At 59.1% G+C, this 17,661-nt stretch overlaps 1 protein-coding gene across 3 annotated transcripts; it reads left to right on the top strand.

Annotated features, from left to right (window-relative positions):
• Positions 1 to 572: 572 nt before the first annotated feature.
• RAB37 (RAB37, member RAS oncogene family) lies at positions 573 to 16,151 on the top strand. Of its 3 annotated transcripts, XM_027691869.1 has the most exons (10): positions 573 to 680; positions 5,913 to 6,023; positions 10,220 to 10,330; positions 12,372 to 12,413; positions 12,569 to 12,635; positions 12,721 to 12,773; positions 13,288 to 13,353; positions 14,107 to 14,163; positions 14,421 to 14,497; positions 14,611 to 16,151. In XM_027691869.1, the coding sequence occupies exons 1-10, from the start codon at positions 621 to 623 to the stop codon at positions 14,714 to 14,716; spliced, it is 750 nt and encodes a 249-aa protein (XP_027547670.1). In that variant the 5' UTR covers positions 573 to 620; the 3' UTR covers positions 14,717 to 16,151. The 3 variants fall into 3 exon arrangements, with proteins under 3 accessions (XP_027547670.1, XP_027547672.1, XP_027547671.1); XM_027691871.1 differs by lacking the exon at positions 10,220 to 10,330; XM_027691870.1 differs by lacking the exons at positions 573 to 680; positions 5,913 to 6,023 and adding an exon at positions 8,125 to 8,241.
• The last annotated feature ends 1,510 nt before the right edge of the window (positions 16,152 to 17,661 follow it).

Raw genomic sequence — 17,661 nt, 5'->3', positions numbered from 1 at the left:
CGCGGACACCCAACATCTGTGTGGGCTGGCAGCTGGAGGGGTGTCAGCCGGCACAGCCCCGGTGCAGGCTCCCTAACGTGAATGCCAACGAGCACTGGAGCCGTGCAGCGGACCTGGCCCCGCGCTCTCAGCTCGGCGGCTGATCGGAGCCGGTGCAGGGCTGACCGTGCCCCGTGGGCGCCTCCTGCAGCGGAGGGAGGAAAGGCAGCGATTCCCGGTGGCGGGGACGGAGCCCCGGGCTCTGCAGAGCCGGTGGGGCTCCATCACGGCGGTCGGAGATGGGGAGGGGGAGAGGGACCGGCGGGCTCTGCCGGCGTGGGGGGAGCTCCCTCCGCCTCCCCGCCCCCGGGCGGGACCGGCCTCCCCCCGCACCCCCCCCACCGCCTCCTCCGGGCGGGGGAACCCTGCGAGCGGCGGCGAGGAGCACCGGGCACCGCTGCGCTGTCCTGCGGGCACCGAGCGGGGCCGGGCTGTGCCGAACCGGGCCGGGACTGCGGGGCCGAGCCGGGCCGGTCGGTCCCGAGCGGGGCGGGCGCTGCCCGCGGTGCTGAGCGGGGCCGGGCGCTGTCCGCGGTGCTGCAGGGGCGGCCCTGCCCGGTGCCCCCCGATCCCCCCCGGCCATGGGGTCCTACGCCGCCGGCACGGGGGGGGACGGATACAACGAGGCGCTGCTGCACAAGGTACGGCTGGGGATGGGGATGGGGGGGAGCGGGGATGGGGCTGCAGAGTGCACGGGAGTGGGGGCATACAGGGCAGGGAGACTAATTGCACTTGCGGACAAATTGCATCCCTCTCCCCTTCTCGCTCTTCGTCCCCCGGTGAGGTCCGTCCGACGCCCCCCATCCCGGCGCGGTCGTGGGGGGATGCGGCTGCAGCTCTCTCCCCTTCCCAGGGCTGGACGGCCCGCAGGGATTGGCCCCGGCCCCAGCCACCTCCCGGGTGACGGTGGGAGGGGGGGTGGCAGGATTCGGCGTGTTGGGGAAGCCAGGAGCGCTGGAACGGGGCCAGCCCCGCGGCACAGCCCGCAGCCGCCCTTCAGCCGCTCCCGCTGTCCTGTGCGCGCTCAGGGCGGGTCGGGGGGAGCGGAACCCCGGGGCTCTGTTTGCCAGAGGCAGCCAAGGGAGTCGAGACTTCCCAGCTACGAAATAGTTGTGTTCCAAGAGACATCCATTCCTGCGCTCCTTCCTTTGAAATCCTCTTCTGCGGGGTCCCTGGGACTGTGTTTTGTAACTCCACTTGCACGGAGGGTGGTCGGGGCTGCTGCTGTCTCTGCAAGACCTGGGGAGCTCAGGCTCTGCTGCAGGGACAGCAGGCTTTTGCTCCCTGCAGTCAGACGCTGCCCTGCAACTCCTGGAGTCATGGAAGAGACAATGATCTCTGTCAGATCCATCCATCCATTCTGCTTGCTGTCCTCACGGTGCTTTGCTGCAGTCCCCAGTGACTGTGCAGGGACAGGCACTCCTGGGGGAGCAGGGGAAAAACAGGGATGGGGCAAGGCAGGGGAAAGGGCTGGGGCTGTGTGGATCACTCTTTACAAATGCCAGTCTGTTCTGTATCCTGCTGTACTCAGGGCAATGTGCCCAGCCCTTGATTAGCAGAAAAATATCAATTACTATCAGCTCTCATTTCTGTTGTGCATGGAGTACGTAGGACATGCCTCCAGGGATGACTGGAGAAACTTGGATTCTTTGCAGAGCCTTAACTCTCTCTTCTCCAGCAACGAGCTGCTGTTAAGGAATGACATTGGTGGAAATGAGTCTCTGGGCAGAAGAGCTGCCCAGGCAAATAACCATCCCAATCCCTTGTTCCCTGCTGTTTCCCTTGGTATTTTTCCTGGCTGGGTTGCTAATCTTGCAAAAACAAGCCTGCTCTCACTCCAGGGATGTGAGGCAGCAAATACCTCACTAGATCTTGTGTCTGCACAAGGAATCACATTTCAGATGTGCTGAGAAACCCCAGGGAGCTTTGCACTCTGGAGACAAAGGTTAAGTGTTTTCTGGTTGGTGGCTAGACCCAGGCCTGGGGAGGAAACAGACCAGGAGCAAACCAAAGCGGGAACAGGAGAGGTTTGTTCTGGGCTGTTCCAGAAAAGTTTCACCTGACACAAAATGCTGAGTCCTGCTTTCAGGTGGTTTGACCCATTGCCAAATCATTCTTCCTCTTGCGGGATTCCTGGACCCATTTACCTGGAACAAGCCCCAGGATGTGTTCCTTGGCTGTTGTTGATCCAAGGTGTTAGCAGGGGGTTTGCAAACAGGGATCTCCTGTGTGATCTGAGCCAGCTTTTGTTTGATACACAGCTCTAGAGCTCATGTCTGCAGGGCTGAAATACAGCCTCTGTCAGGGCAAGGGCCCAGCTGAGCTGGCAGAGGGCCCTGGGCTCTGTTTCAAGTCAGTGTAAGGGTCTTGGCCATGGTGAAATAGTGCCTGGGCAGGTGGGGACAGCCCTGGAATATTCCTGTGCCACAGGACGGCTTCAAGCAGCACCCAGCAGCAACCAAGTTACCCTGGAGCATTGCTTGGAGAAGGGGAGAGACAGCACAATTTTATTATATAGAGAAGATAAAAATAAGTCTCGGAAATGCACCTCTGAGAGTCTCTGAGAGTGAGGGGCAGCCACAGCTTTGCTGTCAGACCTCTCCCAGGGCCATGTCCCAGCTGAGCTCTGCAGGCAGCTGCGCTGGGGTGCACATACACCTTTGCCACAATTTGTTGTGATAAATTCTGCTCACCTGAGCACAAACCTTTGTGTTTGGGCCTTCAGCCGCTCTCTGAGAGCAACAGCAGAGCCCGCGGAGGGCAATTCCACCCTCCCAGCATCCCCCTGACTGAGGCTTTATCCTGTCAGGCCTCCACTAGCTACATTTAGCTCAAGTCCAGGTACCACATGCTGAAGCTCAGAAATGAACTGGGAAGACAACCTCAACCCACACGCTCTGTCCCAGATTTCCTCCCGCCTGGCTGGCACTGGAAATGCAGCAGTCACCTCCCTACGCTGCCCTGACAGCCATGTAAACTCATCTTCCCTCAGCTGGTTAGGCCAAAATACCCCCTTTGCTTGCTGGCTGCCAGCACAGGTAGGGGAAGTTTGAATAGGTTTGCCCTCACCACTCCATTGCCTTGCCTTGTCCCTACAGACTATGCTGAGCCAGCAATGATTTTGACTGGATATGATTCATCTAGATCTGATTTAGCCACAAAACTACTAATTTAAGGTGTGGGGAGGGATATTTTCTCTTTCCCTAAGGCAGAGCAGGAGACAGGTCCTTCCAGGAAGGTTTCCCTCTGTGCCTTGCCCAGCCCTGGCAAAGCACTGCTCCGTCCCCACACTCCCATGCAGAGAGGAATGACAGAACCAAAAGGAATCTTGCAACATTTTACCAAAGTTTTCCAGACAAAGGAAAAAACTGGGAAAAACTGGGGTGCTGAGGGGGTGCTGAGGAGGCCAGGCTGTGGCTGAGGATGAGGGCAAGAGGTAGGACAGGTACAGAACTTTGTCACTGGTAGATTTTTGCTGTCATGACTCAGGCATATACAGCCTGAGGTTTCAAGAGCTGGCCACATTCTCTCCACAGTGGGGTTTCTATTCTTCTGTTATGTTTATTTGGTAGCCAGGAGGGTCGCAGTGATTTCCACTGTGCAGTCCCTCCACAGAGCCCATGAGGTTTTCCTAAAGTTGTTAGGAATATCTCTCGGCTAATCCAGGCCAACTTTTACTATTATGATTAAGTAATGAAGCAATTCATGAGTTGTCTCTATTATAAATCCCATTTAAATTATTAATAGTGGAATCTGCCTTTTATACATGTTCTCTGTAAACCTTGGGCTCTGGAGGCTTTCTGGTGCTCATTCCAGCCAGCTCTCCTCCCTCCATAATTAATGCTGCTCTCTACATTAACTGTTCCCAAAGACAGCGCTGCAGGGTGCATCAGTCTTGTTGCACCTCCCAGGACCAGTATTTTGCCTGGAAATAGTGTGTAGCACAAAAAAATGCAGGACTGGAGTGCAGGAGCCGCATGGTAATGAATTCTTGGGGTGTTTTCCTGTGGGGCTGCTCCCAGGCATATTCTGATCTCTGCACAGGGAAAGGTTCTGGGCCCCAGGGCAAAGCCAAAGGGGACCTGGGCAGGGAAATTTCCCTCAGGGAAAGGGATGACCCAGCTCCTCTGGCCCACGTGCCAGGGCTTGACCCAGACATTTCTGCCTCCCAACATCCCCCCAGCTCCTGTGCAGGCTCCCAGCTCACGAGGCTGCTCTGAATGTACAAGTGACCTGCAAACAGCCTAGTTAGGGAGGAGGGAGAAATCTCCGGCTGCGGATCTGGACGCAGGTCGCTGCCTCTCAGCACTCAGGTCTGTGCAGCAGCGTGCGCCTGGCAGAGGTGCAAGGCTCCCTCCTGCCAACAGCCCCACCCTTCAGGTCAGGCTTTTCTCAGGAGATGTTTGGTGTTAGGGATGTTTTTTCCATGGTAAAGCGCTGATTCACCACAGTGAGCATTCACTGAAGCGTGTCGTGGTGAACAGGCTCCAGGCAGGTTGTGGGGCAGCGCTTTATGCAAGGCAGGATGATGGTCTCCTGCCAGACCACGTTCCTGCGTTGCTTGTGGTCCTCAAGCTCCTTGGCTTTTGCCTTCAGGTCACTTCCTTGGGATCTGTGGGATGGCAGGAAGCACGGTGCTGGGCGCTGTGGCATGTGCCTGGTGTCCGGAACCTGCATGGCCTCCCAGGGCATGGAATCAGGCCTTGATCTGCCGGGGCTGTTTGTGCACCTGGTTAAACACATTCCTGCACGCTCATCCTGCACTTCACAAGGGGGACACACAGTGCCTGAAGTGGTGCCAGGGTAGGTTACACCCCGGGGATGCCTCAGGGCAGGGGAGGTGATGCAGGAACGGGATCAGCCATGCGCATAGACTCCTCTGGATATTGGGAAGATGCTGAAGCACCTCCCAGGGTGGGGACAAAGGGCTGAGGTGTCCCAGGATGGAGAAGAGCTGCTGGAGCTGCTTTGGACTGAACACAAATCAAGGGGGGAAACAACATATACAACCAAGTGCAGCAGAGGTGGATGCAGAGTGGGGAGGTTCCACTCCAGCACCTTGCTGGCTCAGCCCTGCTGCCTCATGGGTGACAGCAGCCCCATGACAGAGGGGACACTCGGTGTTTTCCAGAACTGCATCTACAGGAACACCCATGTCCTGAAAGACAGAGCCAAATCCACTTCTGAGCAAGAAGCCTGTTAGCAGAATGTTTATTTTAACTCGTGTCCCTGCGAAAGGGTTGAAAGTGCCTCGGTTTCCTGAAAGGATGGGAGTGTTTACTCCAGTGGCTCTGCGAACAAAACCCAGACACCAACAGAGGAGAGGGAGGGGGCAGGTCTCGCTTAGGTCAAGGATTTGGAGGGACAGGAGCAGAAGAGAAGATTGGCTCCTCAGGGGTGCAATGTGGGTACCAGGATTATGGGCTGGCAGCTCTCAGGAGGTGACAGCACCACCTCAGCTCTGACACCTGCACAGCTCCCTCATCCCTCCTGCTCAGGGACAAGTAAGCCTTGCTCCCCATGGGAGAGCCCTGGGACTTCCCACGGAGGGCTGGAGAGGCAGAGGGGTGCCATGAGTTTAACCCCAGCAGCCTTCTGGGGGGAGTGCTGTCGGTTCACAGCAGTAAAGTAGCACAAAGGCTGCCCAGTGACCCAGCGAGGCTGCATGGCTGTGGCTACAGCTGTGTGCAGCAGCTGCAGGAGATGCTCTCTTTACTGAACAGTTTTGGACCTAATCCAGTGACCCCAGAGTCCTCCCAAAGAGGTTTTCCAACAGGCCCTCCCCAAATATCTGGCCCCCGGCTGCTCACTGTGCCTGCAGGCTCCAGCATCACCTGCACCCCTGCTGACACATCTTTACATGCTCTTTGCAGACAATCCTGGTTGGAGACAGTGGCGTGGGGAAGACATCTCTGCTGGTCCAGTTTGACCAGGGCAAGTTCATTCCTGGCTCCTTCTCTGCCACCGTGGGCATTGGGTTTACGGTAAGAGCCACATCCCTGGTCCCTGGGTTTTGCACCAATCCTGAGCAGCAGCTTTACTTGGGAATCAGAATCTATGAATCTGTGATTCTGATCACTTTTAAGCACAAAGAATTGGATAATTTGCTGTGGTGCTGCTGGATCAGGGGCCCAGTTTGGCTGTGTGTTTGTTGGTGTGCTTTGGACTGCTTAGAAGGATGGGTGGACAAAGCTGCACATCCCAAAAGACTCGGTGGGCCATGTCTGAGTGCAGCCTCTTGCATCACACATGGAAGGCTGCTTTTGGAGTAGCCCTGTTCTGCCAGGGAGATGCCAGCCTGTGTCCAGCCCAGGGCCCTCACAAAAATTCAGGCAGATGGTGACAGTGCCTGGGAAGAGCACTCGGCTGCCATCCAGAGCTATTTGCAGAGCTGCCGCAGGGTCTCAAGTGGCTCTGATGTGTGTGTCCCCTCTCCTGAGGGAGGTCAGGACAGGGACAGTGCTTGGGACCTCACCCCAGAGAAACTGTCATCCCTTCAGCATCATGGCAAGGCTGGGGCTCAGCAGGGGGCTGTTACCCATGGGGATTCTCTTACCCACAGGGATTTTCTCTCTAGTCCAGGCCAGGGAAGCAGGGAAACGTGGTACCGGTGTGGGGAGTCTGGGGCCAAGCAGCCCAGGGGCTGTCAGCCAAGGGCACTCCTGTGGGCAGGCAGAGGAGGCTCAGCCACACTACTGATCTCTGCCGGCTCCTGGCTGCCTCGCTCCTCCTGCAGCAAATGCCAGCCTGTGGAAGTGATGCTCAGCCAGGCGTCTTTCCTGCCCAGGCAACTCCACGAGCTCCGGCACGGTTTGCTGTATCCTTCCAGCCCCTTCCCCAGCAAGCTGCAGGAAAGCTCAGCCACTTCCAGGAGCTCCGAGTGCCTCCAGCCTCCAGCTCTGGGCACTTTCCTGGCCAAAGAGCATATATAAACTATAAATCCCCCAGCTGGGTCTGAGCACAGTTACAGGACTGGAAATACAGGTTCTATTTCCTGAGGGGCAGAGGAAGGCTTGGCTGGAGCAGGGGCCGGTGTCCCGGGAAGGTGCGGAGGCGGGTGCCACCACAGAGGGCATCTCTGCCATCGGCCCTCCCGCAGTCACACATGGCTTTCACCTGCAGAGCAGTGAGGGGCACTGCTCTGCACTGGAGCCCTGCACCCCTGGATCCAGTGGCATGAGCAGGGATGGGGGTTGCCCTGAGATTAGCCCTGGTGTGGAAGAGATAGGCTGGGTATCCCAGGGAAAATAGATAAGAGGGAGCTCAAGGCTCCTGTCTATGGAGTGGTGCCCATAAGGCTGAAGACCTTGGGCAGCTGCAGTGTGTGGACATGGATGGGGTTTCACAGAGTTAGTTTTTGGATAACACAACATCCCTGTCTCTCTCCAGGGGCTTCCCCTGTATTCCCATGCTTGGGCTTTCCCCAAACGAAATGTGCTATGAGCCGAGCCCCAGTGGCTGGTGTAGGATGCGGGGGGCTGTGAGCAGCCGGGGGAGCGGGAGGTCTGGCAGCCGTCCCGCCCGAGATGCAGGAACCGGCTCGGCTCAGAGCGCGGCTTCCGGGTAACGGCGGCTGCTCCCGCTTCCCCCCGGCTTTGCTGCACCCTGGTGCTCACCCAGCTCGGCACCGCTGGGGCTGCAGCGGGTGGGGCAAACCCCCACCCTGGGGTGGGAGTGGGAGCTGCCGTCCCCACTGTCCCGGCGTGGTAGGGTGGGATTTGGCAGCACCGTGGTCTCCATCCCTACACCCCGTGGGGGACAGGGGGCTATTCATTTGTGCAGTGAGCTGTTCCTCCTCTCCCCATCCCTGCGTCAATGCTCTGCCCGCCGTCTGGTGCAGCCGAGCCTCTGGCAAACCCAAGCATCCCGGGGGTCCCCGGTGTGGGGGTGCAGCGGGGCAGGTTTCCACCCTTCAGCTTCTTCTTCCTCATCCCGTGGCCGGGCTGGGCACGGAGGCCGCCGGGGCACAGCCTCGGGGGTGGCATTGGCCTGGGAGGAGGAGGAAGAGGAGGAGGAAGGCGGGTGGGGCCGCGGCTCCCGCTGGTCCCGCGGCGTCGGGACTCGGCGGCTCCGCTCGGACGCACCATGAGCGGCCCCGGAGGGACGGCGGGGACCGGGACGCCCCCGGCGGGGAGCGGAGAAGCCTCGAAAGGCAGTGGGGACCCCCCGGCGTCGCCCCGGGACTACGAGCTGTCCGGCAAGGTGGGAGGCAGCGCGGGATGAGAAGGGATGGACCCACCAATCCCTGCCAGGGCTGGAGGTTTGGGTTCGTCCACTGACCCGAGGGAGACCGAGAGGGGTCCGAGGGAGTGCCGGGGGCCGCCCGCTTCCCCCGCTGCTGCTATCGCGCCCAGGAAGCGGCCGCGAGACGGGGAAGGGGAAGAAGGCAGCAGCCCCAGCTGAACCCCTCCAGCCCTTCCCGCCCCTGCCCCGGGAGTGCCCAAATCTTGCAGGTGTGGGGATGGGGGTCCTCCCTCCCCGGGAGGTGGAGATAGGGGGGCCCTGCCGGGGGCGGGGGAAGGTCTGTGCCCCGGGGGTGTCCCTGCCCGGCAGTGGCAATGGGAGGGACCAGCTGCAGGAACAGGGCTTTGGGAGGACTCCTCGGGGGGGTCAGGGCCGAACTCTGCCCTGTCCTGACCTGCTTCAGGCAAGGGGCTCCTGCCAGCCCGGCAGTGATGCCCCCTATGACACAGGACAGGGGAAGCAGGATTCCATCCAGCCCATCACAGCACTCCAAGGGCTCCAAGGAGGCAGCAGTGTGTGTGCCCCGGAGCCAGTCCAGGACCTCCCCCCTCTCCTGCCCCGCAGCCCCCCGCCTTGCAAATGCCTCTGCACCCCTGCCAAGCCTTGGGGTGGGAACCCTCCTCCCTGAGTGCTCCCCTCTTCCCCATCCCGGATCGGGCGAGGGCTGCCCCAGGGAGCACCTTCCTCTTCCCGGCAGCTCAGGGGAGGCACAGGACCAATGAACCTCTTACCCAAAAAATTTAATATGCAGCCCCAGGCCGAGCTCAGCACTGGTGGTGTCAGCCCAAACACCTCCTGCTGCCTTGCTTAGCTGGCTGTCAAAGTGGTTCTGCATGCTGCCACTTTCCCTAAACCACTTTTATTCCTTTGCCTTTATCCTCTCTGCTCTGACTCATCTCAGTGGAGGGCAATTTTTATGTTTGAGAGAGGAAATAAATTTCCAGCTTGGTCAGGAGTGAGGTGGAGGCAGAAAGGAGGGGTGTTCCCAGCTGCACTCCAGTGCCAGGGAAGGACTTGACCAGCAATATGAGTTGGCAGGAGGCAAAGAATTTCCAGCCCCCAGCTCTGGCATTTGCTGTGCCATCCCCGTGGAAGGTGGCTCACCGTGTTTGCCCATCACAGAGGCAGTGGGGCTGCAGGGGTTTGCTTTGCAGGCTCCAGCATCCCGGCAGGGTGGGAGTGTGGGGATGGACCTTTTTGCTGGAATCCTGCTCGCTGCCATTTTTTGTCAGGGGACAGATGCAGGCAGAGTTAGGTTAATGATTGCTGGGCAGGAACAGGCTGCTGCAGGTGAGCAGGAAGAACACAGCATCGGGACAGGCTGTGATTATGGAGCCCAGCATCCGTCCTGGCTGCTGCCTGCCTGGGTCCGGCGGTGCTGGAGTGGCCAGGGAGCCCGGGGTTGAGCCTGTTTGCTTAGCAGGAGGGGAGAAAGCACCGTGTTTGCTTTGGTGTCTGCAGCAGGCAGGGCCCTGGGCACAGACAGAGTCCCGGACACGCGGGGTTTGCCCAAGCCATGCATCAGCAGCTCTCGGGCTGGGCACACCCGGGCCAGGGGCAACGTGTGGGCGGAGGTGGCGGAGCTCCCATGAATCTGGGAGCTACTGTTGGTTTTCCAGGAGCCTCCTGAGCTGGGAGATGGCCAGGAGCTGGCTAGGAAACATCTCTTCTTGCTGCGGTACCTGCCTTCCCACCAGGTCTCATCTTCTGCTCTCCCCCTCTTCCGTGGCTGTGGGTGCTCTGCTGCCTTGGGGCACCGCTTGGCTGCACCTCTGGGGGTCCCATCCTACCCCCAGCTCCCACAGGGCTCACTAAACCTGGCAGGACTAGCTCTGGAGAAAGAAACAAAGGGGCAGAAGGGTCAAGGGGGGGAGCTCAGCACCGCTCAGTGGTGCTGCCCCTCCAGCTGACACCTCTCCCTGCGCACATCTTGCAGGTGATGTTACTTGGAGACTCGGGCGTGGGGAAAACCTGCTTCCTGCTCCAGTTCAAAGACGGGGCCTTTCTCTCCGGGACGTTCATAGCCACCGTGGGCATAGATTTCCGGGTGAGACCACCACAGCTGCCAGCCCCTTGCCTTCCCCAACCCCCACCTCGACCAGGATGGGGTGCTGGGAAGGGGGAACAGCCTCTGCACCCCAAATAAACTCCCAACCAGCAGCAGACACTTGCTGAAACCCTCCCACCTCTCCCTGGGAGAGCAGCAACAGACAGAAGAGCCCACTGGTGTTGTCACCTCTTGTTTTTAAATCAGCAAACAGCCTGGGTTTAGCTCATCCTGGCTGGGTGTGTGGGCTGGGGGTGTAGTGGGCAGCCAGCATGCTCCACCAGCTGGGCTGAGGCCAAGGGCTGGTGCGGACAACACTGGCTGCTGTAACTTTGTGCTTTGAAAGGGCTGAAATGGGCTGCTGAGTAGTTGTTAAGATCATCAAAACCTGTTCAAACCCCCCGTGCTGCTCTCTGCTCACCAAATTTCAGCTGCAGGGTCTCTCTGGAGGTGTTCAGGGAGGCAGAGCTGTTTGCAGCTCAGGGCAGAGCAGCATTTCAGCAGGCTGGAAGTCACGGGGGTGTCCCCAGGCAGGGCTCTGCCTGCAACATCCGACATGCGTGGAGCGTGGTTGCTGCTTCCTCTGCCCCCACAGCTGCAGCTGCTCTGGTTTCCCGCCTTGTGGTGGAACTGGGGGCTTGGTGAGCAGGGCCTGGGGGACAGAGAGGGCTGTGGGTTTGCTTTGGAGGGGTTGTGAGGCCTGTCCTTCTGATAAAGTCATGAAAGAGGTAAAATCTCCTGTATTCCTCTGCTGGGCTCGGCACTGGTGTCCCTGAGGGTGTTGCCAGCCCTCAGGTACCTGCTCTACCTCGTGCAAGCATCTCCTCCAGCAGCTCACGGCTCACTGCTGGTAGGAAATCTCCAGAGTCTCCTAGGGCACGTTTTTGTTTTATCCAGCCCATTTGCTCAAGTTTTGTCATCTCCACATGGGCTGAATTTCCATTTCAAACAATTCCAGGCAACCGAATTATTTATAGGGGTCTTCTCTTTTCAGACTCATCCCTCCAAGTACGATTCTTTAAGAGTCTTAAAATAGCTTTTCAGTAACTCCTGCGTTTCTTTCTTCTGGCCTCTGGAGAGAAGTCCCTCCGCTTCCGAGTTGAGTAGAGCTGTTGCTTAAGCCCTGATAGCTGCCTTTCCTGCTCACATGGAAGTGCCTCTTCCCTTTCCCAGTCCCAGCCCAGTTGCCTGGCTGCAAACCATCATGACCCAGGAGATTTCCTCCTGCCACACTGGATAAAGCTGTGTGCCACATGCAAACCCCTAGCTCAGTGTTTGCAACCACATTTAAGGACCAAGCAAGGCTCCCACCGTCAAGGATACCTGAGCAGGACACCCAAATCATCCACTGAGTGTCCCCAGGAAGCTTGTAGCACCCAAAGCCCTTAAATTGCCGTAAATAACCCAAATTTTTGGCACAGAGCTGGCTCTCCCACCACATGGAGCAGAGGAATCCTGACAGAAAGGTCAGGGCTTTTTGATGGGCAAACATTATAAAAGCACACCAAGGTGTTATTAATAAATGCACATTTGTGTGTGGTTCATCCAGACCTCCCCACTTCCCCAGCTCTGCCCAACTTCCCTGGCCAGGCAGACAGGGACTGCTGCAATCCTGGAGCTTCCTGGCAGGAGCCAGAGTGGGTCGGTGTCCCTGGGATTTGCAGGACAGCTGGCATCATTAGCTGGCTTGTTAGGGGACCCAGGAGCCACAGGACAGGGTGCTGGCTGTAGGAGATGAGCGACACACCAGACCCAAAGCAGGCTGGGATCTTGCTGTCCTGCCTCCCCTGGTTCTGCTCTTTTCCATCCTGGAGAGAGGGACTGCTGCTCTGGGATGTCCCTGTAGCTGCCAAGCAAGCAGGATCAGGGTTTGTAGCAATGAGGCTGCAACATCCAGCCCCACGGGCAGCCTGGCTTCATCCCACCAGCCGTGGGAGAGCAGCTGAGGGGCTGGGGAGTGCCAGCTCTGCACCAGGGCTGGCTGGCACATGCGCCAAGACATGCTTTGGGCTGATAAATGTGCTCTCCTTCTCTTCTGCAGAACAAAGTGGTGGCCGTGGATGGTGTGAAGGTGAAGTTGCAGGTGAGTTCTGGGCAGGGGGAAGCAATTCCCAGCCACATTGCTGGAAACTTCCCCCAGGCTGAGTGTGGTGGGCTGTTGGGGCACGGACCCACAGAGGTATCCCCAGCTGGGGGGGTTTTCCCCTCCCTGATCTCACCGGGGTGGCTTCTCGGCAGATCTGGGACACGGCAGGACAGGAGCGGTTCCGCAGCGTCACCCACGCCTACTACAGGGATGCCCAAGGTGGGTTTGGGGTCCAGCAGGGGTGGGGGAACTGCCTGGAATGCATCCCTGCAGCGTGACAATGCCTCTGCCTCTTCCCCTCCAGCCCTGCTCCTGCTCTACGATATCACCAGCAAGATGTCCTTTGACAACATCCGCGTGAGTCCCCCCCGTGGGTCGGGAGTGTGTTCCTCCACAGGGATTGGGGTCATGGGTGCCCTGCTTGGCTGGATGGGTGTTTAGGGCAGTTGGGAACCTGTTTTACGAATAAGTGCTGGCTGGTTTGGCCAGACTCAGCCAGTCTGGAGCTCGTCCCAGGGCACCTGGCTGGGTCCTGCATGGCTGGGTGAGTTTTGTCCAGGGACATGGAGAATGCCTGGAGGGAGAAAACGCTGTTTGGGAAGGATGTGAACTACTTGTAGGCTTGGGCTGTAGCCAGGAGACGGGGCGTTTTCAGGGCTGTTCGGCTTTGATGCTGGAATAGTTCCCGTGCCAACAAAATAGTCATTATCCCTGTCCTCGTGGGGTGGTGTGAGGGCTGAGGGGAGGGGCAGGATTACCAAGAGGATGTGAGGGCTGAGGGGGGAGGAACAGGGGTACCATGGGGGTGTAAGGGCTGAGACAGGAGGGACGGGGGTACCGCTCATCCTGACACAGCCCCACTTCCCTGCAGGCCTGGCTGACGGAGATCCACGAGTACGCACAGAAGGACGTGGTCATCATGCTGCTGGGCAACAAGGTGCATGCAGGATCCCCTGGCCCTGTCCTTTGCCATGTGGTGCTGTGCCATGCCCTGGCCATCCCCATGGCTGTGCAGGGATGGGCTCGGTGGGCTCTGCCTGCCAGCTGTGTGCACCCTGCCTGCACCCTCTGCTGGGTTCTGCTCCTTTCTGGGCTCAGCCAGGCCCACCCAGAGGTGACCCCAGAGGTTTGGAGGGGGTCGGGGGGTGGGCAGGGTTCCCGACAGCCAGTGGGGGGCAGCACGAGGCTGAGGCTCCCCATATGGGATGCTGCTGGGTTTGGGATGCCCACTCTGGCCTGGATGCACCCCTGAATCCCAGGTTACTCCAAGCCCCAGATGCCCAACCAGATCCCAGATCCTCTCCTGGGGTCCTGGGTGTTACCAGGTGCCCAGTGCCCAACTGGGTACTGGATTTTCTCCTGGAACTGGATGCCTCTGGATCCTGAATGATGCTGGGTATTTGATGCCCAGAAGGGTACCAGAGCCTCCCTGGGTCCTGGATACCTGCAGGTACTGGATGCTGCCCCAGGTCCCCCATGTCCCCAAGGTCCTGGATGCCCCCTGATATCCTTGATGCCACCAGGTCCCAGATGATCCACAGATCCCAGATTCTGTGGGCACTGGATGCTCCTGGATCCCCCATGCCCCTCATTCCTGTCAGCCCCTTGAGCACCCCGCACTGCCTGCTTGCCAGATGCCCCAGGGTGCTAGCTGGCCTGGTGTGTGGTGACATTTTCCTTCCCTTGGCAGGCTGACGTGAGCAGCGAGAGGGCTGTGAGGACAGAGGATGGAGCATCGCTGGCCAGGGTGAGCTGTGCCAGGGTCTAACCCAACTTCATCTCCCCCAGTCAGTTGCCTGTCACTCAGGGTCCCCATACAGCTGTGCCATCCCCTCTGATGGGTGCCCAGACCCGCCTGGCTCTCGGGCAGTCACTCAGACAAAAAACCTGGGGCAAGGCAGGGAGGGGATGGCCCCCAAGCCTTGGCCAGGCAACAGGGGTGATTCAGAGGGGCAGGAGAGCACTCTGGGGATAGCCACTGATGGGGTCGTCCTGGCCTTACAGGAATATGGGGTGCCTTTCATGGAGACGAGCGCCAAGACAGGCATGAACGTGGAGCTGGCCTTCCTGGCCATTGCCAAGTGAGTACCTGGGGCCAGGGGACCGAGCAAGGGAGGTGTCTCCTGCAGCCCCACCACCTCCCACACTGATGCTGGAGTGTGTGTGTGGGGGTAACACGGCCCCACCACTCCAGGGAGCTGAAGCAGCGCGCGATGCAGCCGCTGGACGAGCCCCCCTTCCAGATCCACGAGTACATCGAGTCACAAAAGAAGAAATCCAGCTGCTGTGTCTTCTCCTGAGGGTGGCCGGGAGGAGCCAGCAGCCCTGGGGGCACAGACAGGAGACAGAGAGGGGCCTGATCCTGCCCTCGAGCGCCCAAAGGAACCAGGCTCTGACAAGCCAAGGTGGACAGGACAATACAGCGGAGCAGAGAGTGCACGAGGAGGGCCCTCGACCCAGTTCCAGGATCCTGGGGCCAGATCCTGCTGCCCCGTGGAGCAACACCTGGAGCTTGCTGTGTGCCACTGTGGGAATCACTGCGGTGTGGTGACTGCCCGCCTGGCCAGTGAGCCACGGCAATGCCTCCATCACCCAGGACACGGCCACACACCTCACTGAGGGACACCTGGAGCGGCTGGAGGGGCAGTGCGTGTGCCATGGATGAGCCCCCCCGCAGCCCCCAGCCCTCTCCTCCCTTGCAGCCATCCCTGCTCTTGGTTCTGTTCTTGTCCGACTGGAAGGGCCTGATCCAGCCCCTGCGTCCCTGGTGCTGCCAGGCTCTGGTTTCCCTCCAAGGATCCTCAGCTCTGCCCCCCGGGCTGCCCCACGCCCCAGTGCTCACGTGTGGCTGTGGCTCCTCTCTGCTGCAGTTGCTGCCATTGGCTTTTATCCTCCTGCCACCATGAGGGCAGTGATATCCTCATTGTATCCTGGCTCTGCTTGAGGGAAGGGCTGGGATGGCAAAGGGTCCAGCCAAACCTGCTCCCTGCCCATACAACTGTCATAAGAAATAAAACTCCCCTGGGAGCACCCAAGCAATGTTTGGGGCATTTCTAGTACACACAGCAATTTGGAAACAACTTTATTTTTTCCCATCTTGTAGTCATGGGAATTAGAGGAATTCTTTTTTTTTAAGAAAAGCCTTTTTATTTTCAATCCCTCCAGACCAAACCATCTCCAGCCTCATGCAGGAGATGCTCACTGTGGCCTGGGGTGATGCTCCAGCCCTGCTGGCTCCCAGGCCAGGCTGGGTTTCTCTCCCATCGCTGCCCATGGAACACAACTATTCCTTCCTGCTGCTGGCAAACAGCAGCTGGAACCCACTTGGTGGAGAGCAGATGCCTGAGATCCTCCAGCCAGCAAATGCTGCTCTGTTGGGCATCAGCAGGGCACAGGGGCAAGGCTTGACCTCCGTGTTGCTGCACATCCCTAGTGCTCAGCCCAGCACTGCTGACCCCTCCAGCACACTGCCTGCTCCCTTGAGCACTACCCAGGGCAGTCAGATGATGAATATTTACTTCTGCAGCTGAAGCACTCATGTGAAGAGCAGCTGGGGAGGGCATGGCACTGCTGCACGTAGGAGTTGGGGACTGTCCTGCACATCTGTCCCCGTCAGCTTCCCTGGCCCTGCGCCTGAGCTGCTCGTCTCTCACCTGCCCCAGTGCCTCCTTTGCCTCTGCACTGCTCCTGGGTCTGTCTTTGCAAGTTTACAGATTAAAGCTGGATATTTTTGAAGCTTTGCATCTGTCTGGTTGTTTATTGCATGAGAAATCCCTGCCCTGGGTCTGCAACGTGGGAGGCTGCTGCACACAGGCGCTGAGGAGCCGCGGGGCCGGGGGGCCGTGGGAGCAGCCATGGGGAGGGGGAAGCACCCACAGCCCCTTCCTCCCCACTGAGGCTTTCGTTGCACATTTCAGACAGTCCAAAGGTGAGAGGGGAAGAGTAAACATGGCCTGTTAAATTAAAACCAACCTCCTCCCCTGCTGTTCTCATGGTGCGGAGTCCAGCATTCCCCAAATAACTCCATCTTCCCACCAATGGCATTGCTGCTGCCGCTTGGCTGATGTCTGCAAAAAATGCTGGATGGCTTCAACACAAACAGACGTTGGCTCTTTTCTCTTTTCCCCCCTCCAGCCTGAGCTCCTTTAACGTCACGCCAAGATGCAAAGGGCAGGAGGCAGCTGGGGCGCAATGGTGCTGCCTGTGCCCTGCCATCCTGTGGGCACTGCCGGACCCAAAAGCAACTCCAGCTGTTTCCTCTGCTGCTGCCTTTCCTCCTTATCATGGTCCCAAGCTCAAACCAGCCCTGCTGGAGCTGGGTTTTGTTTCCTGACTTAGGGTAGTGTACCTCCATCTTCCCCAAACGTGCACACTCAGGCTGTGCTGCTCACAACTCCCTTGCCAAGGGGAGGGCTGTGACACGGGTGATAGATCCCCCCATCCTGGGGCCGTACCACAACACGCTTGCCCTGGTTTTCCTCTCTGCAGGCATCTGCCTCTGGCCGCCGTGGGATTCCTCTCCGCCGCGTTTCTCAGGGCCGAGCGGCTGCGGGCGAATGCTCAGCCGAGTGGAGGAAACAAATGAGCCCACCCTCGGCTCCCAGCTGGGTCCCACGGAGCTGGAGCACGGCCACCCCGAGCACATGAGGGGTTCCTCAGCCACTGAGGTCCCTGCAGAGGGGGTTTGGAGCGGAGTCCCCCATGAGGGACGTGTCTCATGGCAGGCAGCCTTCCCCTCCTTGCTTGCCTGGCTGCAGCTGGGTGAAACACGATCCCAGCTGCCCTGAGGACCTTTGGCCAGGTGGAACTTCAGCCAGGCCCAGCAGTGGGAGACACCAACTTACCTCCATGCCACCCTCCCTGGGACAATTCCAGGAGCCAGCTCTGCCTGGCACCAGCACTCCTGCTGCAGTGCTGGATCAGCCCAGGCTTGCTGCTGCCTTGCTCTGCCCTGGCTGACCTCAAACCCCAGGATCTCACACGCTCATAACCCACTGTAGCCACTTCTGCTTCCCAGCCCACAAGCAGAGAATGTGGAGCCAGGGCAGTGCAAACTCCCTGGGGTTTCCTCCATCTTCCCACCTTCCTGCTCCCAGCTCCAGGGTGCCAAGAAGGAGTCAGGGACTGCAAGGGGAGCGGGGCTGCTCCATTTCCGCCGCACAGTCGGTTACCGGAGTCACCAGCCAGTGCGGCCTCCCTGGCCGCGTTCACACGCGGTTTCGGTTTGGGGTTTTTATCTCGCTCT

The sequence above is a fragment of the Neopelma chrysocephalum genome, unplaced genomic scaffold, assembly GCF_003984885.1.
Source record: "Neopelma chrysocephalum unplaced genomic scaffold, ASM398488v2 Primary Assembly neopelma1_84, whole genome shotgun sequence".
Lineage (NCBI taxonomy): Eukaryota > Metazoa > Chordata > Aves > Passeriformes > Pipridae > Neopelma > Neopelma chrysocephalum.
Note: the sequence above shows the minus strand (reverse complement) of the source record. Positions and strands in the feature narration are given on the sequence as shown.